Source organism: Gymnodraco acuticeps, unplaced genomic scaffold (genome assembly GCF_902827175.1).
Source record: "Gymnodraco acuticeps unplaced genomic scaffold, fGymAcu1.1, whole genome shotgun sequence".
Taxonomy (NCBI): Eukaryota; Metazoa; Chordata; class Actinopteri; order Perciformes; family Bathydraconidae; genus Gymnodraco; species Gymnodraco acuticeps.
This window is the reverse complement of record NW_022992287.1, coordinates 211672-238552: the sequence shown is the minus strand read 5'-3', so window position 1 is coordinate 238552 and position 26881 is coordinate 211672. Positions and strand designations below refer to the sequence as shown.

At 41.4% G+C, this 26881-nt stretch overlaps 1 protein-coding gene across 1 annotated transcript in view; it reads right to left on the bottom strand.

The window, feature by feature from the left end:
* Positions 1-1503: 1503 nt before the first annotated feature.
* Positions 1504-26881, bottom strand: part of trak1a (trafficking protein, kinesin binding 1a) — a 42088-nt gene continuing 16710 nt past the window's right edge. Inside the window, 15 exon segments of the mRNA XM_034207647.1 lie at positions 1504-4152; positions 4155-5086; positions 8065-8167; positions 9310-9771; positions 11745-12073; positions 12393-12629; positions 13038-13114; positions 13206-13343; positions 13588-13662; positions 13826-13956; positions 14038-14116; positions 14223-14331; positions 14608-14708; positions 14842-14958; positions 15988-16064. Coding sequence (XP_034063538.1) covers positions 4082-4152; positions 4155-5086; positions 8065-8167; positions 9310-9771; positions 11745-12073; positions 12393-12629; positions 13038-13114; positions 13206-13343; positions 13588-13662; positions 13826-13956; positions 14038-14116; positions 14223-14331; positions 14608-14708; positions 14842-14958; positions 15988-16038 — 3012 coding nt within the window. The 5' untranslated portion in view covers positions 16039-16064 and the 3' untranslated portion in view covers positions 1504-4081.

The window sequence follows — 26881 nt, the reverse complement described above, 5'->3', positions numbered from 1 at the left end:
CAAACTGATTTTGAATACCTACCTTCAAAGAGAAAACCCTATTTCATATTTCATTAGTTTGAAAAGTCACCCTGACAGGATGTATTACATGTACAGCACTTTGGCTCGACCACAAATCGTTTTTTATGTGCTATATAAATAAAACTTGATTTGATTTGATTTAGACGAGGCTGAGAGAAATTTCTGCTGAGCTTCATTGTGAGTCCAGGGCACATATGGATTTACTAGACCAACATTTGCCTTTCTTAATCTACCGATGCCGGCTTAGTGTTGGCCATGGTTTGTGTTTACACCAGCTGTCAGGTCTGTTCTCTGAGACACACTGCCTCCCTGTGGAGTAAAGCTGTAACTGGCACAAAGCTACAAAAGTTGCTCTGTAGTCTTCAGTGCTTCACATTCACAGGGACAAATTACCCCATCAACGTACAGTGTTGATTCTTTACTATTTTCATTTTCCCTCCTTTAGAAACTCTCCCATTACAAAAAAAACCGTTTTAAATTGTTTGCAAATTCCATCATAATCACCTCATTTGTTTTTCATGGTAATGTCATTCTCCTCTTTGACATTCAATGTTGTTGATCCAAGCACCAACTTTAGAATATTCCAGTTTAAAGCAATTATTTAATTTGCCTGAAATACAGATCACTCAAAATCAAAACATTTGGTTCTGAAATGGTGTTCAGGTGTAGCAATATCAGACCAGTGGGACAGTTATGGGCAATTATTGTTTTGAACACCTTCCTCCATAAAGGAGAATAAGTAGAAGAGCCAGAGAGTGAATGACTGTCATGTTTGACAGGTTCGAGATATAAAGCAGCCGGTCCCATCACATCACAGCACAAATTAATGCAAGGTCCAAATTTTCTCCGGTGTTGTGAATGGTGGAAGTACACATGAGGGAGGCCTGGTGGCAGACAAATGGAGCTGTAGTACTCCAGATGGGAAGCATTAGTACATTATTAGTTATCATATTGTAGTGGGGTTGTATTGTGATTATACGGATTATACGCATTTACAATATTGTGGCATACTGTATATTGGATAATTGTTCTGGTTAATGTGTTTCTATTGTCCCACTTATCGCCCAGCCTTATAATAGGATATATTACTTTAAGCTGATATTTCTATCCGAAGCGACTGACATTAAGTGCATTCAACCATGAATAAACTAAAAAACGGAATTCTGCAAGTAACTTCGATTATAATCTTTTAATGCTAAATACTATACATTGCCTTCAAATAAGCCGGAAATGGCCGCTTACATAAGTGAAAAACTGCAGAACTACAGAATACAATACATTCCTATTGTATTCTTTTGGCCAAGGTGCAGTTTTTCTTCTACTTATTGTTTTATTCAGTGTTCCCAGAGCTCTGTAGAAGAGGGAATCTGATCAACATCCTTGAACCAGTAGTCTGTAAAAACTTCAAATTGTATCAAAGATGAGTAAAGTTGGACTCACAGTGCAGAACTGCGTTATTCAATGATGAATTAGGCAAACAAGTCAGTCTTCACGTATTTATTTTTATTGGCAGCAGGCACGGTCTGCTCTGTAGAATAGAACACATCAGTCCCTGAACAGAAACGTTTCTTTCCCGCTTCACTAATAATGAACAACTTAATTCCCTGTGTTTTTGTTGAACTGTTATGCATTTCTTTAAAAAATAGTAAGCATGAATACATGTGTTGCATACATTTACAATGTAATAATAGCCCTCTGTCTGAGGTTACCAGAAACTGAAGAGAAATCAACGTACTGTACACAAATGTATGGCCCTTCAGCAGATTAGTGTTTGTCATAACTTACATTCAGATGATTCAACACGTACACACACACCTTCAGTCTTAGCACTTGGTATCATAAATACTGTAACATGTTCTTTATCTTCCCCAAATGGGCAACTGTTGTGAAGTTATGGGCAGCATCGAACAATGTGCCATAGAAATGTTTCTATGAAGTCATTTTAATAGTGCCAGAGAAATGTTTAACATTTAACAATAACAACACATTCTCGGAGGACAAATGATTCATAATGTCAGTGCGACCGTTAAAAATATAAATACAATCTGCAAAAGTCCTTTAACATGTACAATGGACATTCAGTAATATGCGTGCTTCTAATAATCCAAGTGTAATAAATATATTTAATGATTAATAATCTCTCACTCAATAACATTGCTAGTTTAACTCCTTAATTATTAAGGATTTCAGCAGATCACTGGCAGCATCAGAGCCACACAGTTTGAAATATTCATTCACTGACAGACAGTGGCCCAGTCCCAATGCGTCACCTCGGACTGAACCGATACCTGATCAGCATTATATCCATCGTATTTCAATAATGGGTTCATAAAACTCATAAAATAGTCTAATAAGAATTGCAGTAAGTAGATGTCTGGGCATTCCCGAGGGTGGACACTGGAACTGGGTCAGTGATGAAAAAAAACGTCCCTTCAGCAACAAACGGATAAAAGCAATATCACGCTCTTTAGAACCAACATTCGGATATTTCAAGTCACTCCATTTACAATTACATTCAGAAACAAACATGTTTGATATTACTTTTTTTTTTACCCACGCACTTCATTTTTGACAAAATAAGTTATAAGCTGTCAGATGTATGCGTGTGATCCAGATTTACAAAGGAAATATGGTGGAAAAGAAAGTGAATCCGACAAAGCAAATGTGTTCGTCACAGTGCTAACCAGGTGTCTGTATAGCTGTAGCTGTTCTGCATTACTGTTTATGTGCTACATGTCCCTGTGGAGGAGGAAATAAACTCAAACTCATTAGAAGATGAAAACAAAATGCCAAAAAATACACAAATGAGCCTGTCCGGGCATCCTCATTAACTTTCTCTACTGCATTCAAATAATAAAGTTCTTAAATTGTACAAACCCATAATCGAATGACATACAGTATGATTTTAGGCACGTAAGAACAGATCACACATTAAAGCCCCAATCTGGATTGATTTAGAAAATACATTTTTCTTACATACACATATTAAGGGGGAGAACACAAGAGTTGCTGGTAGAAAACAATCTCTAGTGCCAATGCTACTCCATATGACAATATCACTTCCATTTCATTCCAGTGCAATTAAGGTTTTCAAAATGTCACATTGGCCCGAACATAAGGTGACAATGGTTTGCAACAAGGGAGGAAAATTAGCCATGTTTATATAAAAATACGGTACAGCAAAGCTTGCCTCATTCAGGACTAGCAGAAAGCTTAATCTTGGCTGAATCCTCATAATGGAAGAGAGTTCTTGTTCTGTTCCTGGTTTGATTTAGCATTAGCTGCAAGCTCGAACTGTAGACTGAACACTGGCAGGACCTGACTTAAAAAATAATCAGTGGGCACGCACATTTCAAATATGTCAAAGACTACAGACTTGTAATAGATGAGGGTCATCAATGCTTTCATTCGATTTTGGATTTCCAATGTTACGGTACAAACTTGCCCGCCTCCCAACATGATGACACAGGACTTCTTTAAAGTGCAGTAACAGTAACATCTGCTCAGTAAATGCATGACTGTGTAGTCCTGAAATATACTTTTCCTCATAAATCATATTATATTCTGGCCAGTACATTACATTTGTAATTAATGTCATTTTCTCCAAAATTGTACTCAATCAGGTTGAATATGAAAATGAGACTGAAAAGCTGCGCAGTACTTTCACCAGATTGGGTCTTTAATATTATACCTTATATGACAGTATATTGCATGTACAACATACAAATTACAATGGACACAGAGGAAGGCAACACACTCCAGCATCAGCAGTCTGCTCCGACAGTTTATGAGTATAACACAGTGTTAGTGTCAGACACTACTGCTTTATTCACCAGCCTTTCACGTCTACTGGCGATTGTTTCAATAATTAGTTGGAGTATGGACTGGTTAGGAGTAGAGATGGTTTATCGTGTAGTTTAGTGTTTGAGGACTGCACTGTTCATCACACTACCTTCAGGATGTCTATAGTCATGTAGGTTATTTGGCTTTGCAATTTTGTATGCATGCACATACACATCTAGTCTCAGTGCATATGAGCTAACACACTGAACCTTTCCCTTTATGTCCCACTCTCGTCGTTACCTATCAACTGCCACAGTCCATCGTTGGGCCTGGCGTGTCTCTGCTTTAAGTCTGCATTGTGACTGTTTCCACTTCATGTAGAGTTTGTGGTGTGTGTTTGGCCTGGGTGTGATTTCTTTCCTGTGTGGACACTGTGTGTGGGGTTTGCATCGTATGTGGTATGACTATCTCTGTGCTGGGGGGGCCTCCTGGGTCTTTCATCGCCATACTGGCCCCCACCATGGCCGGATAGCTTCGATTCCTCCTCAGCCCTGCGTTCAGTCCTGGAAGCCCCCCCCCCAGTGCACTGTTTGCCAGTCCAGTTGGCCCAAAGGGGGCTAACAGAGCACTCCCAGTTGAAGCAGAAGCAGCGTGATGGGGGAGAGTGCGGAAACGTTTCAGTTTGTCTACAAGTCGCAGGTTCAGCTTCTCCGATTGGCTCTCATCATCCGTGTCCCCCGCTCGCTCCCTCTCCGCCTCCCCCAGCACCTCCCTCAGAATGGTTCGAGCCGGCTTCGAGGCGAGGAAGGTGTCGAAAAATGGCGGGTCCTCAGTGGAAGGGCTGAACTGGAAAACTGGCCGGGTGTTGGTGGAAGAGGCAGATTTGGAGCGAGGGGAGTTGGGCGGGGTGGAGGGCTGCAGGAGGAGGGAGTCCGGGCGTTTCAACACTCGTCTGCGTTCCGGCTCCGGGGAATCGGTGATACTCCGTGCTTGTGCTCCTCTCACCGGTGTGGAAGCTCCGCTGGTGTCCAAACCTCGGTCCCAGCTGCAGGGGTCGTACACTGAGGCGGAAATCCCATGTTCCAGCAGGAGGTGCACCAGGCCCAGGGACGTGCTGGTGGTCTTGGTGGAGTCTCGGAGGTTGGTGGAGGATTCGGCCATTGAGAGGGACAGGGAGAGTCGGCGTGGGGTGCAGCAGGGGGTGTAGGAAGGTGTAGAGGAGGTGGTGGTGGTGGTAGGGGTGCCGATATAAGCACTGCTCTGACAAGAAGACAGAGCTGAGCTGCAGATGGAAGAGTGAGGGGAGAGAAGGGGGGGAGGAACAAGCAGGTGTGCATAGAGAATGGGTGATAGGACAGAAATAAGCAGACATGAATGAATAAGTATTAATACTTGGCTTTTAGTAACAATTAAGACTCATTATTTATTAAAGGTACAACCCTGAACATAGTCATGCAGGAATTAACACTATATGGGCAGCTGAGATGTGTAGCTCAGTTTAGGCCTCATCTAAGCCGAAGTATTTGTTGGCCCCCATGTCTTTGTCAAATGACAACCAAAGCCACAAAAAAAAATTATAATTACATGTTTTTTTTATTATTATTCGGAACCAAATTGCAACTAATCTATATCTACTGTCACTTTTCACATGTGCTCTTTTATTAAATAAACTAAACGTTTTTATTTTAAGTTGTGAGTTTAGTGTTTTTGACCCTAAGAAACACTGATGCACTAATTAATAACAATAATCCACAGCTCCTCTCTCTGCTCCAGAGGATTAAAAAATATATCCCAATGACATCCCCCCACCCCCACTCAGGCAGCACCCCCCCAAAGCAGTAAAGCTAGGGGAAACACTGATATATATATATATATATATATATATATATATATGTATACCATACCGAAATCAGATCCGGTATTGTTTTATTATAAAGATTGTATGTGTGCTGCTCCTCTAGCTTGGAACACTATGCAACATTTTTTGAAACTGAGCATTTTGGTTCCCCTGCATCATTTTAAAGCTCGGATAGATGAAACGTTATTTGATACCTGTCATTGTGAATAGGTTGTAATTTGTACCCCTGTAATTATGTTGTATGATGTCCTTTTTGTTTTCTGTTGTTTTTATGTGTAACCAATGTGCTGCAGGTCTCCCTTGAAAAAGAGATCGTTGATCTCAATGGGATTTTACCTGGTTAAATAAAGGCTACAAACAAACAATACCCTTAAACTCGCGCCCAAACCGTTGAAATGACGATGTCAATTTCGCCGTGAAACTCCGCAAACGAGTCGACATCCGCAAGCCAATCAGATCGCGCGTCTTGCAACAGCTTCGGTGATTGGCTTGATTGCCAAGCAACGCCCTTCACCTTCCTCCCGAACGTCTGAGCTTTTCGGTTATCTTTCGTTTTTTCACGGCACGAAAATCTAAAGTGTGGCGGCATATGACTGCCAGTCTGAATGGTGGGGTCTGTAACCACTGCAAGAAGTTTATTTCTGGGAAAGGCGGCAACACATCCAACCTCTCAAAACATTTGCTACTGTCACATAAAATCAGAGTACAGGTATGTACAGTCTTCAAGCCCTTGTTGTCAAACGTGTTTTCCATTGTTTGTTCAGTACTAAAAGGTCAAAGTCCCACAATTAATTTGAATATTTATTTGACATGTTAACTATATCATAAAGCGCTTCATGGGAGTAATTGCGGGATGATTCAATTGTTCCCTTATGCAACATGAAAGTATCACGATATGTATATCGGTCGAGTATAGGTATCGTTCAGTGGTATCGGTATCGTAAAAAAGTCAACGATATGCATCCCCTAGGTTAGGGTCAGTCTCTGGACTGAATGTGGGGAATGCAGCAAGGACCCAAGCAATGCCTGAGGCCAGCCATGAATTCACCCTCACCCTCTTATAAGACAACTTGTTATCCACCCTCCGAAATACCACAACAAAGTGACATGAAGACACCTGAGCCATGAATAAAGAGGCTGGATGTGGTTAAAAGCTCTAAAAGTTAGGGTGTGGTTAGGTTATTATCAGAGCAACCACTGATTATTTCTAACAAGTTGAAGTCAGTTAGGAAAATGTTAACAGGTAGCATTAGAGGCTAACTACATTTAGGGGTAAAGTTAGGGGCAAGCTGCTGTTATTGTGGTTAACACACACCCACATTCTTAGGAATGCACTCCCATGCATTGCCTCACCCATGTGCACCTGAGTGGGTGCACTCAATGGGTCTGCTCTACGCCGGGCATGACAACCATATCATACAACTCCACTTCATCTTCCTCATCACATGACCTGCCAAGGCCAATCAGACAGCAGGGACACAAAGTATGAAGTCAGCCAGGTGCTGAGGCATCAGTTTCCCTGCCTCAAAATCTATCAGAGGGGAACAAGAGGGGGTTCCCTCCTTGGATGAGAGGGGCTATTTGATTTACAGTATAAGTGGAGACTTTTTTAAAGAAGCCCTGTGAGGCAGGTAGTAGACGAGATGAGTTCTGGTGATCCATTCCTGAGTCTGATCTAAAGTGTTTTCTCTAAGGTGTTTATGACTTGAGAAAAGCTGATTAAAGGTTTACATCATCTATTGCCAGGATAATTATTCCATCTTAAAATGTGTGTTATTGTAATACTCATTTTGGCCTCAAGAGGCAGAAGTGCACCACTTACCCATATTCTAAATTGGAATAAATTAATTCATGTTTTCTTCCAGGTGAGTAGTAATGTTTACCTGTAAACATGTTACATTAATGTCATGTCTTTTTGGCAAGACATTTGAATTGAATTGGTTCTTATCACCATTAGGAAAAACACATCAATGAGATAAGCATTGAGTAACTTGACTTTGATTTTCCCATTGGCTTTTTTTCTTCACCTGATTCACAGATTAAGAAAGTATGAAATATTATTTTTCTAAGGACACCAGTTCTTAACTCATAATGACAGAACACATTGATATCAGACCTAGAAAAAGATCACCAGATATTGTTTCCACACCTCTTTACCGTAGATAACCCTTTCAGACATATTACTGTTACTACAGTTGGTTGTCATTATTTTCTACTGAAGGCTTCCTTTTTACATCAGATGTAGCAGCAGCTCCTTCTCTTCATGGGCTATTTGGTAAAATTCTAACGTAATACTACAAGTAGAAAAAAATGTACGACATCTGATATCATTTGTTTATAACGGCAAACTACTAAAAAAAACTAAACGGTACAAATAGCAGTCTGTAATTGAAGATATTTACCTTTGGGATACAGAAGTCAGCTGATCCAAGGGGTGGAGGATCCTGCAGGTGGTGTAGGTGTATGTAGAGCTAGTAGTGGACATACACTTCCCTGGGAAATTTACTAGAGAGGAGAACAGAGGAGAAGGCCCTTAGTACTCAGACAAAAGGTACCAAGCATCGCTGCAAATACGCTGTACACAGAGTGGAGAAAATATAGATTATGATTATAGTAAAAGCCCCAAGAAAAAACACCAGCGTGCAATAGAATTACATTTACGGGGAAAATGATTAAAGCAAGAAAAGCTGTAAACTTTCTGTGTACATTTGGACGTCTGACTATATAGTTTTAAGGCAGAAGTAAATGGGTAATCACTATCCCCCTGAAAAGGAAGCGACATATATTACACTGTATGGGTAATTATATCCCATTTTTATGGGTGTTTTGATTTGGGTGTTATTCGTTTGTAGTGATGTCATTTTAGATTTTGGGAAATAATTGTATTTCTGTGGTTTATCATAAATCTCACTAACATTTTATTGTATGCACCCCATACAAATTCATATCTGAAGGTGACCTACCATTCACCGGAGCTACAGCCAGGTCAACTCTAATATAAACCAGCTGCGGGTGTCATGTGATCATGTGACTTGGACAGCTGCACTAATAACACCTGATATACACGTACGTGCTCACATACTGGAGCCAAGCCATGGTATTTGTGGGTGTGCGTGTTTTGTTTTAGTATCCACTGCTAGAAGACAGTAGTTAAGCACAATATTTAGGAATCAAATTTCTAGAAATTACACCAAAACAAAAAAAGGCACTATTACATTGTAATTGTAAAAATGCGAAAGACACTTTAGGAAGTTATCAAGTTGATGAAGAGGATAGTTATGGACGAAGAGTACATCATAATTGTGATTGGTTGGAAAAGGTATAGTGTGGCAGCTAAAGAAGGTTTGAAATGAGAAGGAAGAATATGAGGATTTAAATGAATAAACAAAAAACATGTACTCTGTTCTGATGGGGTTCGATCACTGCACACACAAGGACGGCCAGTGGATGGGATGGGTGGGGGTTCGTGAGCATGAGCGTGCAGGAAGGGACGTCATATTTGGGTTGTGAGATGTCCGGTGAATGAATCCCCAATCCCTCGCCGTCCCCCCCCCCCCCCCCCCCTCCCCTCCCCTCCCCTCCCCTCTATCCCTATTCTCCAGGGTTACAAGGGTGGGTGCAGTGACCTCAGCTAAGTGCTCGCTCACCAGGCAGACGGTCCATTGGGCTGGCCTGTAGGGCCTGGAGCTCCTTCAGGTCCACATGTCCGTTCATCTCTGAAGAAGAGGGGAGTGGGGAGGAAGAGGAGCAGGAGAAGGGAAGGGGCATATCTGCAACATGTCCATCTTTTACATGAATGGCTTCTGGAGCCCTGCACATGTCTCCTTGCAATGTTTCTGATTGGCTATTCTCATCAATGTCCTTTTTGTTATAGCAGACAGGGGGAGAAGAGTGAGGCACGTCCATGTCAGCGGAACTCTCGCCAGACAAGACAGAGAAGGAGTCACATGACACTTCGTCCTCCTCCGGTTGGTCCAGCTGCCAGCCCTCTTCCTGTTCCTCCTGCTCTAAAGTGCAGAAGCCCTTTGTGACCACACCGGGCCGATGATCCAGCAAAGCGCCCATGTGGGGTTGAGCCAACTGCTGCCAGGCATGGAGGGTCGCAGAGCCTGAGGGTTAAAGGTCAGAGCAAAAACAAATGATGTTATATAATTCCATTTATCAAATAATGCTCTCTGCCACATCTCATCAAAAAGATCAATTGTCTTTATATGGGGCAGTGTTGGGGATAATTACAAGATCTGATTCAAATGTTATTCCATGTTTCAATCCTAACAAAAGCTTCTTCACTTTTATCTTAGGTTAAATGATATCTAAAAATGTGTATTTTGGTATTAATTAGAGCTTAATACGGCTATCCCATCCAAATTCAGCTTCACATTATATAAGAGTATCACATTCCTTCAGTAAATGTAATTTCTATGTATGAATGTGTACACAGATTCTCCAGCTGTTTCCTGGCAGACATACTGCATATTACCCATATGCACACACGCACCAGAAGGGAGACAGTTGCACAATCCATGTTACATACGTGTACTCAGACAGGCAAAGGCATTTATTAAACTCTCTGAACTTTGTTACATTTGTCTCATTTCAAGTCCAATGAATGCTTGTTTTATCTCAGGAAAGGTGAAGGTAGTGTGAGAAATGTCAGTACACAAACAAACAAAAATAAGAGTAGCACCAAAAGAAGGAGGAAAAAGGGGAAGGTGAGAAAATTAGTAAGATTTTATTCAAGAAATCAAAGGAAACAAACAAGTTGAACAGAAATGAAGTAAAGTGCAAAAACAAGACAACACCGAAAAGGGAAAGGAAAGGAGTGAAAAGGATCAAAAGTACATACAGTAGTATGGCACAAATGTAGCAAAAATAAATCTGTAAAATGGGTAAATGTAAGGCTCACATTGTAGGATGGCTGTTAAAATATCTGTTTCCATTCTAGTTTATTTTCTGTTCATCTGACAGCAGCCATAATTATAATCACAGACCACTGACCAACCTTCATTAGACTTGAAATCAATCATTGCGTTTAGTTTAATCTTCTTCTGCCTTGCACATCATGTACCTGTTAGTGTCAAACTCTGTCACAACCATGAGTGTTGTGACAGAGTTTGAACACTAGGTGGTGCCACTAAACAGAAAGACCTCTAAAACATCAGTTTTTAGCAGTTGTTTTCCTTTTAGGGGAAAACATGTTAAGTGATAAACGTTTTAAGGAAAGCAATTATTTGAATTGCTAAGGCTTTTTTAACCAACTAAATACTATTAGACAGTGAGTACTTAAGATACAATTTCTCCCCCCATATACTATCACTGCATTATTGTCCACAACCATTACCATATGAAAATAAATAATCGTAGGATTGAAAAAAGAAGGTGCCATTTAAAGTACAACATACTGACTCACTCACTGCAAATACAATAAATACTTCTTCTTCATGGTATGGTCTACATTTTTATATATCTTAAAAACCTGCTTTGAAAGAGATAAACAGCACAAATCTTTATGTAAAATATAAAGCGGTGTTAATGGCTTATTGACAGGGGGTGCAGGAAGGTGAAGGTGTGGTAGAGAAGGGTTAAAGGGGAGGAGGTGGGGGTGGTGGTGCCGATACCTCACAAAGTATGATGTAGTAATCTACATTTCAAACCAGCAGCGTGGCTGTGTGTGTCTGAAATAAAAGGAGTGCTGGAGACTTAAAGGGCCCTCCTGTGGATCCAGCACCTCCAGCAGGCCTGTGACTAAAGCTAGTGAAGCTACGAGGGAGGGCCGCAGGATGCTCAGCTCCGACAAACTGGAGCTCCTCTGCCGGCCCTTAGGGTCCTCAGAGGCTCTCACAAAGATTTGAGACTGACTGCTGCGTTGAAAACAGAGATATTGATCCTGCTGCTGGTTCTGAGGAGACGGGCTCTGACTAGCTTGTAGGAATCTGTTTAAATTGGGGTGCTAGGCTCAGTTTCTGACTCTGCTGAGGGCTCTCAACATGTTCCTTTTCTTTTTGCGGGGGGGTCTGATTTTGACTCTTTTTCTCAATATGTGGAGGATCAGAGGACTTGTGCCTCTCAGAGGAATAATCACCTTCTAGCGGCTTTACAATCTGCAGCTTATCGGGCAGGTAGGACCTGGCTGTGAAAGAGTACCCCGACCAGACACTTCCGAAGGAGGGATGCGAGCACATCGACAGCAGGCTCTCTGTGGGCGTCCCCGGGCCCCCACTGCTCCCCTCACCCCCCTTTTCTTCGTCTTTGGCCAGATAAGCCAGCTTTCTCTCCCTCTCATCCTCGAAGAAGCGCTTCTCTGAGAGGTAGTTGTCGCGGCGCAGGGACAGGCGTCGCAGGGCTGCCTCCAGGTCCCTGCCGCCCGGCGTCCCTGGGGTCCCAGGGGGCCGCTTGTTAGAGTCCTCTGACCTGGGGAGGACAACGTAGTTAATATTGTTGAGTTTTCTTATAGCAGTGTGTCTCTCTCTATGTTTTGTTAGTCACCTATTGTTTTAGATGAGAATACAAATGAAGAAGTTGAGGACTGAAACGTATGCACCAAACAGATATGGAAACTCTAACATAAACCATAGAAACACTTTTGTGTAAGGGTGACTGAAATCCCTTTTGTTACTAACACAATGAGGAAGAACCGGGAAACAAATGGTAAAGAACTGTACGTCAGGTAAAGTAAACAATCAAGAGGATTACAAAGTGAATGTGTTTGGCATAGTGGATCTGTCCGTACCCATCGTCCGGACCCTGCATGATACTGCCTGTCCTGTTGTCCAGGATGATCCCGCTCCCGCTGTCGTTGCCATATAAGGAGTTGCAGGGCGGGGTGCCCACCCTGCTGGAGCGCTCTGAGGTGAGGCATGAGGTCTGATTGGAGCCGGGGATGTTGAGGGAGGAGGCGAGGGAGGAACGCTGCTGACGCATCAGGTTCAGGTTCTTCACCGTCTGGAACACTCGCTTTGGTTGCATTCTGTAGGAACATGATCACATATTCATACACTGAGATCTAAATAATCCAAACTGTGTTCATGTTCAGTTTTCCCCCAAATTAAAAGGCATAATCGGTCAGTGGCTGAAAAAACGTTGTTAATGCTTTAAAGAAATGAACCCTTGCTATCAAAGAAAGGGCTGAATGTAGGGAAAGTTCCCAAATGTATTTAAAACAATGATGTACGACCCTGAGGAACTAGAATGAAAATGTAAGGCTTTATATCTATTTAGTTACTATTTTTATAATTAATAAATGTTGTTTAGGATATGTATAAACCTTCTTTAGTTAAATATAATTAAAAGCATATGGTTCAATAAATAAACCTAGAAAATATTACTAGTCATTTCTTTTTCCTTTCAAGGTGCCCCAGGCTCCTACATGACAGACCTCTGCTCTTCTACATCCGGATCGTCATTCTGGAGCTCCTTCCTCATGGTGCCCTCTATTTCTGCTGCCAGAGAGTCCTGCAGAAGACAAGGTAAATGATTTTGATTGATAGCGACTGAGAGCATGGTGCTGTGATACTGATGGACGTGTTCATGAGTGTAAGCTCACCATGGGGAACAGACCCAGAGAATGGAAGCGCCTCGTTGTGCTGAGCGGTAGAGTTTTATTCCTCAGGTTCTTCAGCTCCTCCTGAGCCTCGTGAAGCATCTCCATGCACTCTGCATACTTATCTTGTAACTCTAGCAACTGGAGGAAGGGGGAGGATATTAAGAACAGAATTACAATTCAAATGGACTGGGCTTCATTTAGTTTGGGATTAAATTGCACTTTGCAATATAGACTTCGTACCTGGAGTGTTGTTATATAGAAGTCTGAAATGTGCTTTATTATATAATTATTTCATCTTGGGTGTATCCTATGTAGTGCTCTTTTTTTTAATTCATGGTTTCATTGATAGCGTAGGTGGTCGGCGTGTTGATGATATCCTTACCTCAGCGGTGAGTTGTCGCTGGGCGTCTTTGGCTGCACCTAAGTGCTGAGTCAGCTCCTCGTTTTCCACCGCATACTACAAACACCACAGAGAAAACATAGGATATTAATAACAAATACATGAAAAGTATTCTGTCTCTGCTTTATTACATTGCAAAGGTATAAATACAACAAAACATAGTTAAGCAAACAGAAGATATTTATTTTGTATTAGTATGGAAGATATCAGTTTCTCTTACCATCTTGGCCTTCTTCTGGAGGTCTACTATCTGAGAGAGGAGGTGTGTGATCTCCTCCTGCTGTCTGGAGGCGTCCTCACTCTTTCTGGCCAGATCATCAGCCAGAGTGGAAATCTGCACGTTGGCATCACCTGGAAACATCAGATACATAATATATTTAATATAAAAATACCAAAATGACATAATGTGACTTTAATCAATCCAATACTCACGTAGTTCTTTGACACAGTCATTGACAAGTTGCAGCTCCTTCTCCTCATATGAGATCGTTTCTGTCTCCAAATGAATGGCCTGAAACAACAAAATGGACAATAACAATCAAAATACACACTGGACATTAATAATCACCTCAGTAACTAACTTGTTGAAGGAAATAGCTTTCACAGCTTGTGCGTACCTCAGATCGCAATGATTTGTTTTCCTCCTCCAGATCTTTAAGTTTCTTCTGCAAGGAGTCCATGGGGAAAACAATTGGAGTTGACACATTGTTTTCACTGGGACGCACACTGTGTACACACACACCACACACACACACACACACACACACACACACACACACACACACACACACACACACACACACACACACACACACACACACACGAGAGAGAGAGAGAAACATGTGAAGCAGCTGGTCAATCAATACTACAGAAAATGTGAAATATGTTATATTACATTTTTAAAACATAATTTCTCACGTTTTTCTTTACAAAAGAAGGATTTCCCATATACAACTGCACTGCATACTGCTCTAGAGGAGAGGTGTATGGAAGGAGACTCACGGTGTGGAGGTGGTTGACTCCCCCTCACTTTCCTCGGCTGCGCTGGTGTAGAACTGTAACAGCTCATCTTTCATGGACAGGTCGTGACGCACCTGAGACACCTATATGTGTACAGATACAGAGGGAAATAGAGACGGCCACAGCTCTAATGTTGCACTGCTCCAAAATCAGAGACCATAACAATGTTCCAAAAGCTGTAAGGTGGTATAAAACTGATGGTGACAAAATGTGTACCTCCTCTCGAATGTGCTCCACTTGCTCCTCCAGCAGCTCGTTCCTCTCACTGAGGGTTTTGTTTTTCTTCAGCAGCGACTGTCCGATGCGAGCTGCTAACTCCAAGTCGCGCTCTTTCTGCACCGAGGAAAGAGTTCAGTTTAGCTTTTCAAGTCAAAACAAGACATTTTCAAATAATGAATGTCTATTCCAATTGAATGATGGCAGTGTGCATTCGTCCTATTGGAACAAAGTAAGACAACACAGTAGAAGTAAGAACAATAATACTGCAACATGGTGAAATTAAGAAGTCAACAACAGAGGTTAGAAACGTGGTGTTACACAAGGTTAATCAAGATGTCTTTAACCCTTAAATGGTTTCTGTATCCTGAGGGATGCAGCCATCTCACAGGCTCTGTGCATTTTTTAAATGGGTGTAATATTGGTGTAACATGGGTCAATAAGTGTAATAATGTGATAGTGTTAAATTGGTGTAATATAAAAATAGTAGTATCATATTATTTTACAATATTTATGTGATTGCCCATTTAAGGGTTAAAATCCTTCACACTGAGCTACAGTATAATTACAGCTTATTATAAATGTGTACAAGGACTGCCAGGCACTCCTGTTTCTCGGAATGTCTGGTTGCGATCAATAACAATGGCCGTTGCTACTGAGCAACACAGAAGTACACGGCTGTTTAGAACATACATGTAAGGATTAACTTAGTGTACGGTAACAAGAGTCTGCATGGTGAATGTTAATGCTTTGTGAACCAAAGTAGTTCTCACAGCAGTGCAGGTCAGTACAATGATCTCTCTCTTAGGGTCCGTTTGTTGATGATGCCACAGCTCTGAATCCCATGTTTAGGTAATGGCTAGCTCGCTGGCTTTTGAATTTCATGGATCATTTAACAATGACACCATTCTGTTTCCACATTTTTTTATTAATGCAGAGGAAGCCGTATGAGCTCCTTACCAGCAGCTGATGTGGATTAATTAAGATTTGAATATCAGCCGCTGCCGGCAGCTATTTTATGATACCATGAAGCTCATAAAGCAACCTGTGTTCAGACCACATACTGTACAGTAGTTATGACATGTGGCCTCTAAATCTGCATGCACTGTACTCCTCTGTGTTTTTTTCAGCTTGAACTAATCTCACCTCTTCCAGCAGTCGAGTGACAGCATCAATGTCACTGTAGGTCTTCGTCATCTGGCCCACCCTGTCAGCACACAGTACTGCACACAAAGAAAGACAAGGAAATACAAAGGCTCAATACAAGACTCCCCAAAGATTACTGAATAGATGATGCACTCAATAATAAACTACCATGTATTAAAATGTGTGAAATCATCACATTCATCCCAGATATCATGGTTTCTCAACAGCATATTTAGCTCTTCTTTACAGTATTTCAGACTATAGTATACTCCCAATGTTGGAACAAAGTCAAAATGTGTTGAGTTTTTATAAGTACAGTAGGTGACAGAAAGAAAACCTGTAGTGGCATAGGATGTAGGGTACACAGTAACTGATGTGTTGGTGCTTAATTCTTTAGAATTATGGATCCTTTTTAAAATAATGAAACTTATATTAACTTGCCTTAAAAGTAGTTTCCATATACACACACCAGTTTAGTAGAATATAAGGTACATCTACATCAAGCGAATGCAGTCTGACACAGCAGCCTTTCAAAAAATCATATCCTTATCAAATTCCTAACATTAGTTTTTTCTTTGAACTGTTTTAGAGATGTTGATACGATGGTTGTAATGCATTACAGTTGTGTTTCCAATATTTACCCTTCCGTGTTTGATACAAAGGGTCAATTGAGGATTGAATCAGATTACCCAGCTCAAGATAACAGGATTCTGAGTGCTGCTATCACGCAATGCTGCTACGTGTTAGATAACATACTGTAGTTTAAATGATAAATAAACAGCCTCCCCTTGTGCCATGCTGTTCCTAAGAAGTATACACCCACGATTATAAACCTTTCCTCCACTATTCATACCCAGTGATTCAGAAAAGATAAGTGACCTAATGTGAAGACGAACCACACCCCTGCTCTGCTACTTCAGGTACACATGTTATCAACTCCTGCCATTGATACAAAGCTCGGACTTTAAATTAATCATTTAACAATCCAGACGGGGAGGTTATTTACCTCAGAAGCAAACTTTAAAACAGGCTGTTGTTGATGGAATACATCACATTAAACTGTGTGTCTCTCTTTCTGTGGCAAAATATCAAGGAAGGGGCATTCTGAGGAAAAACGATATCCTCTTCTGGAGAGTCACTAGTTTAGGTCTATTAGATCATGTGGATTGGGTTGTTCTGAAGTTACATTCTCACGTCCGTGTTTATAAAATGACTGGGTTGGGATATTTATTTTTGTCTTGTTAGTCACTTTTAACGCCGTCAGTTGGAGGAGGTGTATTGTCCAACATCACATAATGTGTTATACCGGGAAGCACAGCGAGATAATGATACACGCTTTAAAACATTTTAACTATCTCAGTTTTACAGATGTAATAATTAACTTCAGCTTAGAAGGACCAATGTCATGTCAGGCTACACAGTGGAGCTAACTTATAGGCCTCCAAGAATGCAAAACAGCGTCAGCTAATGCAAACAACATATTTTCATATCCTTATTCATCACAGGCAGTGCACTGTATGGCAGCTGGACACAAGGCCTCAGTCGACTATGCTTTAGTTAAAGATATTTCCATTATTATCATCCATTATTTCATTAGCCTCTCTATTCCACACAGACGAGGTCCAATAAGCATGCATGAAACTTAGCAGCTTCAGAGGCATAATGAGATCATACACTTGATAGCAAAAGGTGCAGCCTGTTTACCTGTCATACTGTGTGTGTGTGCATGTGTGAGCGCATGCCCTCTTCTATACATCACCCTGCTAGTTTATTTTTTTATTTCCATCATAAAGCCATCCAAGTTAGATTAACAAGGGGGTACAACTACAAATATAGAGAGCCTTTATAATGATGGTGGACAGGTCATGTCTGCAAACTGGTCATAAATGGGTGGTGAAAGGAAAAGGAGAGGACAAGAGGTTAGAGGAGGCCAATGTAACCTGGATAACTTTAAAGGAGATGCAACTTAATATTGGAACGTGATCTGGATGCTTTCTTGGTGTTTATACGCACAGCAGGTAACTTAAGATAGAGCCACTCACTTCTATCCCTCTCTTTGTTCTATTTTCAGGAACGATAAAGAGGGGAAAATGTTTCATTTCAGTCAACTGTACCATTTATGTCACAACAAGTGTAATGTTAAAAGCAACCCCATAAGATACGTTTGGTGACTTTGAGTTCTGAGTTGAAATGTAATTAAAGCTCAATAGGGAGCAATGAGCAGACTCCTGGTGGAGCCAGACGTCTGCAGTTTGGCTCCGTCAGCCCCCATGCTGCTACAGGGCAACAGGCAACACACAGGTTCAAGGACAACAGACAGAAAGAAGCCACTGTTATTCGAATCAATGACCAAAACACAGCCCATGTTAAAATGTAATGTAATATATACCACTGAGTACTGTTCCTTATTGGACCTGTGTTGAACTTCATCGCCAATATATAACATGTTGATGCCTAATTAACCTCTGTATCTCATGTATACTTTATGTTTATGTCATTTTACTTTCAGTTCACCAGGTTACTAAGAAGTGCTCCATTAACCTTTAGTACAAGTCTTACACATCTCTATATTATTCATATTTATGTTGTGTCTTTATCTGCTCCTGTGTCTCAGCTTTCTTTCTTACAACGTCCGTAAAAAGTCTGGATTGTTACTGTGAAATTCCCAAAGGGATTACGCACAAGTGAAAATACTTTAATATAATGTAAGAAGCTTTGGCATTATTAAATAGATGTATAATGTAGCATGCTGGCACTGCAGTGACAGCTGGAAAGAAAACAGCCCAACCCATATTTGAACATGTCAAATCAGACCGACACCAACATTAAGGACTGCACTACCAAGATAAAGAAAGCACCCATAGGAGACTAAACTCCCTCTGAAGGGTTACACAAGTACAATAATCCTTTTCATGACCCTCATAGCAAGAGCCAAGCACAACTCAAAGAAGACTACCTTCACACAGAACCTGTTGCTCTTCATCCATCTCCTCTTCCTCCTGCTCTGTGCTCTCCTCACCGGGATGACACACATGCTCCTCTTCTTCTTCTTCTTCTTCCTCTTCTTCATCCTCAAGCTCAGTGCTTTCATGACTAGGTAGACAAACATATTCCTCGTCCTCCTCTGACTGCTGGGAGTAGTCCATCCTCCCCTCTGGCCCTGAGGCTATCCTCTAAACCACGAAGCCTGCAGGTGTTTCGCCATGGCTCCTACCTGTTCCGTGTGCACTTCAGGGTGTTTTTACTCCACAAATAAAAACCTAATCTGTGTGTGCCAAAGACGACAGTAGGTGTGTATAGTGGATACCGTATCCACTGTACATGACAGCCAATGTCTGTCTGTCAAGTAACAAATCATGTTTGCTGAGTGACTTTCTAAAAGTGTGTGTGTGTCATTTGTTCCCAGAGGTAGCCCTGTGAGACAACCAGATAACCTGACTCCTCCCTTTCTCCTCTGTGACTGGTCAGTGAACGGGCTATTCCATTTGACCACAGACTGAGGGGTGGACACACAGACATGTACTGTGTGTGTATATATATATAGGAATCTGATATTGACAATCAAAAAAGTAGTTAAAATATGTTTTAACTCAACACATGAGAGCTTTGACAGTAATCTGTACTATGTATCTCTGCCATGCTCAACCTGTCAACTAGGGTTGCATATCGTTGACTTTTTTACTATACTGATGCTCAACCGATACATATCGTGATACTTTCATGTTGCATAAGAGAAAAATTGAATCATCCCGCAATTACTCCCATGAAGCGCTTTATGATGTAGTTAACATGTCAAATGAATATTAAAATTAATTGTGGGACTTGGACCCTTTAGTACTGAGTAAACAATGAAACACACGTTATCTATGAAGAAAACAGATTCTGAAATATCATTTATAACAACCATCAGGTGTGAATAGTACATCTTGTCAATGGAAAAAGAAAATAGCACCAGTATAATCAATATTCAACCTGAGATTCGACTGACCAGAGAACACAAAGGATCATGAGATCTCGGCATTGCACATAAAACAAATGGCATCATTAAAATCAACATTTGCCTGATGAAAGAAAACAAATCCCATCACAGTTCAGTTTTGTGCATTCATCTTCAAGAAGATGAGCATATCTGCTCTCTGGATCCAAACGGGCCCTTTCACAGCATAGGATATCACCTGCTGAACTGAACACTCTCTCGCTTGGCACGCTGCTTCCCTGAACACAAAGGTACTTGGTTGCCATACGAGACAGCATTGGTTGGAGGCAGTGGTGTAGGGATCGCCGTCCCCCCACTTATTTGGAGCCCCCACTGCAAATCAGGGGGGTGTGTGTGTCTACAGAAGGTCCAGTTGTGATAGACACGGTTCGCCACTGCATTTGAAGCGTGTGTGAGGGGCAGCGCCGTGTGTGTAGGGTGACCTGGGGCCTCATTTATAAAGGGATATACGCTCAAAAAATGGCGTACGCCAGTTTCTACGCAATGTTTGCGATTTATAAAATACTAACTTGACGGGAAAACGTGCGGTCCTCCACGCAAACTCTAACCCATGCGTACGCACTAAGCACAACCATGGGAGGAACGAGAAACTGCGACACCGTTGGCAGAAGGAAGAATGGAGAGAAATGTGTGGAAATAATAACAAATAATACCATAAATAAAATGTTACCTCTCATTTATCATATATGAAGAGGAGACGCTGCGCACAGCTGATCGACAGCTGGGACACAAACCACCAAATACAAAAACATAATTCAGTTCAGTCGTCATGACTCCACTCCGGAGGGATTCCCCGATCATTTATTACAGTCTCTCATCAAGGGGGGGTCTCCTGTCCCCGGTACAAACACACTGCCTGAGGAAGGCTATGTGTATTTGTTTTGTCATGAACCTTTTTCGGACCACTTATTTATTTATTTTGGTGACGATCCGACCTCCATGCTGCTACTCTGGTTCAAACTGCATCCACCAAACAATATGATTTATCTCGACCTCCCCAAAATAACCACAATCTGACACGGTGTGAGATGTCTTTTTTAGCTGCTCTGTCGTCATTTCCTGCGCTCTTCTTCATGCAGTCAGTCAAAATGAATGAATGAATGGGCGTTTCTTTGACTATTTATAGGCAAATATGGGCGTTACGTGAAGCCCGCAAAAGCTGCACCGCATTTCGAGTCGGTTGTGATTTATAAAGGGAAACCGGCGTAGGAAGTGCCATACGCACTTTCCTCGCCGGTACGCAATGTTTGGTGAATCGGAAAATGTCGGAACATTTCTGTACCTATTTTTTTGATTTTTACTACGTAAGCAACCTTCCCACGTGAATCCTACACACGGCGTTATAAATGAGGCCCCAGGTGTCCCGCTTTGTGCGGGACTGCACACACAGCATTTTTATCATTTGTCCCGCGTTATTTTTTAAACGGCATCATGTATCAAATCAAATCAGGTTTTATTTATATAGCACATTTTAAAAACGATTTTTGGTCGAGCCAAAGTGCTGTACATGCATATAATAAATAACACATTACTACATTCGCAAAAAGAAGACAATATATTACAACAGCAAATATAAAAATCAAACACAGGGAAATGTCGTGCTCCGCTCTGACTAGAAGGCCAGGGAGAAGAAGTGAGTTTTTAGTGTTGATTTAAAAACCCCTAGGTAGGGGCAGAGCTGCTGCGAAGGCTCTGTGCCCTCGGCATGTATGTTGCGCTGACAGGTAACAGAGGCACTTTAGATTTTCTAAAATGACTCGTTTCCGGAGTTTCACGGCAAAATTGACATCGTAAATTCCGACGGTTTGGGCGCGAGTTTAAGGATATTACGCCTCACTTATATAAAAAAACACCTTTCTGTTTCTTAGGTTGTCTTTAAAACTAATAAAGGCAAGTCCTTTAAAAGGTCCCATCATATGCTTTTCTGGTTATTACCCGTCCCCTTGTGTGTTATGTAGCTTTTTCTGCATGTAAACGGTCTGCAAAGTCACAAACCCTCAATGTACTCTTTTCTGGGTGCTAACAAACACCATTGTAAAACATAAACACTGATGTTCAGCTGTAACGTTGGTGGACTCATCAGAACAGAGTGGGCGAGCTGACCAATCAGAGCACAGTGGGCTTATATGGAGGGGGGGCAGGAGCTCCAACAAGGCGTGTAGGACAGAGAGTGAATACACATACTATACAGAGATGATGTATGAGAAACCAATGTGATTTTGGAAGATTGAACAATGTAAATCTATTCTAGTAGACCTCAACAATGGAATTATGATCAGTAGAAATGGCCAAGACATGGGACCTTTAACAGAACAAACCCCCCTCAAGTGAAACTAACTTGGTACAGTCCTGTTCAGCCCCTGTGGTGACAATAGGGCAGAGCGAACAATAATAACCTGTTTCCAGGGCGTGCCAGTCACAGTGAAATCTTTATAGGTGAAAGTGTTTACACATATCTACCTGACCTGTGTCATCAGGTAAGATTCATTGAATAGTTTCAATTGGGCTGGAAGTTTGCTAAATGATTGAATTCATTAAGGGAAATCCTAAACAAATTTTAATATGCACCGGGAAGTAATGCTATTGGAAAAACATCTAGAAGGGACAGTTTAAGCATTTTCCATCCTCCCTAAATAACACTCATTTATAAGGATATCATGTGAAGGAGGAAGTGATAGAAGAACAACTGTCCTGTTTATGTTGGTATCAATGATATCTCAATGTATTAGTACCAATCTTTTCTGGGATTTACCAATGTTATGTTATTTTTGCCCTTCTCTTAGGTTAAAGACAATATGACGTGTTTGAGTATTTAACTGTACATGTGTTTTGTCTTGAAATTCCAAAAAATAAAAAAATCTGTATAATTGTAGGCTATTAAACATGAGCACTGAAGACTGGAGAGACGTTGGAGGGGGGTCAGTAGCAGCTGATGCTGTTACAGAGGCAAAGTTCAGAGACAGTGACAAGTACACTCACATCTTTATGCAACCACTGCCATATAAATTGACTGCACACCTGTGTACTGTACAAACTGGCTATGATGCAGAGCTGATTTCACCTATCCCCTCCATCTTAATTTGGAATTGTACAGGAAAGTCGATGTTGGGAAGGACTTGTAAGTTATCAAACAAATCCAATTCCAAGACTACTGCCCTAAAACTGTCAGAGAAAGATAACTTTAAATGCAAGAAAAGATTGAACTGGGTCACGTTGACCAGAACATGCCATGGCTTCAATAGGGATTAATACAAATGGAAGCAAAAGGAAGAATCCAATAGCAAACTTCAAAACCCGTCTCTACAAGCCTGTCTCCCATCTAGCAAACTTTGAAAGTATGGACCAACCAACTACTATAGTAACCAACTACTACTACCAACTACTTTAGCAAAATATAAACTATACCATTCCAGACCTAAATGTCACATGCAAAAAGACAATTGGAGAATAACTGAACATTTAAACTGTATGTACATTTGACATGTCCATTTGAGTAAGTAATACCTGATAATAAATGAATATAAGCAGCATCAAAGCAGCCCACTTTTCTGCTCATTAGTCACTGCTCAATTGTTATAGTTACTGTAATTGGTTTGGAAATCTGATGCCAGCTCACTGTCCTACAGGCTTGAGTAATTCCTCACAATGGTCCAATGGAGACCATGACAAAGGAGTCGAAGACAAACAGCGCTTAATGCTTCTAGGAACTGTTTACACTATCCCATTGCCATTGTTTTCTGGTCACAATCACTATTTACACTCCACTGGGTTTTCCCTTTCATGCACTCTCGCTTTTCACCACATTTCTATGTTCAGTCTCTGTTGACAAACTTATTCTGTAGTAGTTTGGTAGCATTAATTGGACAATGAATTTACACAAATACCATTTAGACAGTTGCATGTATAAACCTGTTGAAATTAAGAAAATCCACCAAGCTAAAACAACGATTGGTCAATGGTCTTATTGGCAGAAAAACTGTAGAAAAAATACAGCTGGTGATTTCTGAGTAAAAAGCAACAGAACATCGAATCATTCTCCCAGTGATGAATCTAGACTCTAAAAGCAAATACAAACTTGTGTGATGTAGTGGAGACAATTCCAATTTAAAATCTATTACTTATTTAAAGCTTGAATACACACTATTCAAGCAATTTGCAGTGGTTTCTCAAACCAAATTAAGTACTGGCACTCAAATCCATGCTTTATTTCCCAGCTCCATTGCTGTTTCCTGTGATTATCCCTCAACCCTGTCACCCCACTCCCTAGAGATGTTGCCCCCTCCCAGCCCCTCTCTGTCCTCCTGGTTGCCCTCCATCTAAAGTGCCAAAGAATATTTGGCAGAATGCTATTGACAAGTGTGGCTCAGAGCAGAATGCAAATCATTGAGCTAAATATAAGCTAACCTACTTCTGCATTGCTCCCATGCAAATCTCAGAATAACACCGAACCAGCTGCTTTCTATTTCTGCCTCTACGCTACACAAGTGGGTTTATCAAACAAACGGCATGTCCCTCACTCATTTCAGCAAAAAGATCTCATTGGAAAATCGATAGTCAGTGTGTAGCAGGAAACATTTCACACAAGACAGGAAACCAAACATGTGTTAGCAGCTATGGCTAAATAACATTTCATCTGCACAGCTCACAATGGGTGTGGGGGTGCTGACAGAGCCGTTTGAACTGTTATGCAAGGATCTCTACATAGCATCCCTGACACACATACATAATCTCCATTAATACATCAAACCTTCAAATTAAAGCATATATCAAAATATACATAAATAAATACAAAAATCGCACCTTTGCTTTGCCGAATTGACAGCAATTAAAGCAGGTTATATCTGAATTGAGTCAAATGGATTACATAGCACATTAAGATATAGACTATAACAAAGCTGCCTTACAAGACAAGGGAGGAGAGACCGACAACAGGAAGAGCCAGAGGCAGCGTCATCAGGCCTGTAATAAACCGACCATTGCTTGAACCTGTTAGTCACATGTCACATGACCAGGTGCCATCAGCCCTCCACAGGTCTCGACTGTGTGTGTGTGTGTGCGCGCGTCAATCTTTAGTCACTATCCACAAAAGGCTAAATACTGCTTTTGTAAGACATTGGGAAGAATACATAAATGAATATCACTTAACAGAAATCTACAATAAATATGCATTTTTACAGTGTTTGAGTTGTATTCATTTTCTTGTATTAATCTTGTATTTGTTATGCTTATCAGTAACTATGTTTTCTTACATTTGTAGGCTTCCTTATACCAGATTGGAAAGACATGGTGTAACAAAATATACAGACATTAACATGAGATGAAAACAGACATTATGGTTCAAATATGGTTTTTCTTCGCCATTAATCAATCCTAATCAAATGGCATTTACATGTCATATGGAGGCTATTTCACGGCTCTCAATATCTCCCAACAAGCATCACTTCCTTTCTCATAGCTACTTTGACAATCTATCTACTGCCTATACCTACCTATCGTCTCAAAAATAAACAGCGTTTGCCACCACTTCCCATACATCTCTTCAGGTCAGCCGGTATCTGTTTATCAGCAGCTGTGATAAGCAGGCAGCTGACATCAGCACAACCAACAAGCCTCTATACAGATTCACTACCTGCACAGAGGAATCACCACTCGAGCCCTGCTCCAGCACCACTTCCTGCACCTACAGCTAGTCATATGAGCGACTATTTTAGAAGCATCACTGACTCAGCGTCCACAGAACACCTGTTTCAACACCCACTGTATCCAGCAGACACTGCCTGCTGACATCTGCCTAGATCTGTTATTTTGTCCTGAATGTTAGTGCACAAGGTCACATTCTCTGTGTTCTCTTACTCTACATGTAAATGAAGGCGAGTAGGAAGAAGTCCGTTTAATGACTCCACTAGAGGTTTAACTGGAGGACAATTAAAGGATTGTATCTTTTATGGGTTTAAGTACCTTATAATCCACTGTTTCTATTATGTTGTTGGGATAAATGTCTACCTATCACAAAGCTTGTTTAATATGAACTAATCCAGCTTGATCCTGTCACGATCTCTCCTCGCTTTAACGACACAGACATGGCATTATCTAAAGCAGTGGTTCTCAAATGGGGGTACGCGGACCCCTAGGGGTACGTTGGAGTACTGCAGGGGGTACGTGAGATTTATTTTATGCTAATGAAAAAAACAAACATAATTAATGCATTTAAACAAACTACTAGGATGAACTACTTTATTCAAAGGTTTACAGAAACTCTGGATAATAAAATGGGAAAATAAACGGGGTGCTCTCTTTTCCTCTCTCTCTCTCCTGACAGCCCGTCAGTCTCGTGCAGCTCGCTGAACCTGTAATAAGTGACCCGACAGTAAAGAATAAATAAATAAATAAATATATTCTTAACTAGTTTAGCTAGTTCCAGAGTATATAAACTAGCTAAGTGTGTTAGGTCTAGCCCCCTAATCCCACCAGGAGCGTCTGCGCTGCGTTGCGGCGTTTTTAGCGATCGCGGCCACTCTAGTCAATAGGTGCTATTCCACCAGACCCGCGGCTCGAAGCGTCCCAGAAGCTCCTCGCCGCAAGGAATTTCTAAAATATAGGATGAATCCTATTTTTGACGCGGCGCAGCGCGGCGCAGCGCAGCGCAGGCAGGAAGTGGAATGTTCATCCAACAACTGCGAGGCTGCACACACGACGCTCCGCTTCCGCAACGTTTTGAAATGCGCCTGGTGGGTTATGACGCAGGAGGAGGTCACAGCGCGGCGCAGCCGCAGCGCAGACGCTTCCGGTGGGATCAGGGGGTTACGGCCCGTCCACACAGTGGGTTGACGCTTGCCGGCGGGCGTGTCTGAAACTCGACCAACAACCAATCACATGAATCTCCCGCCCCTGACACAC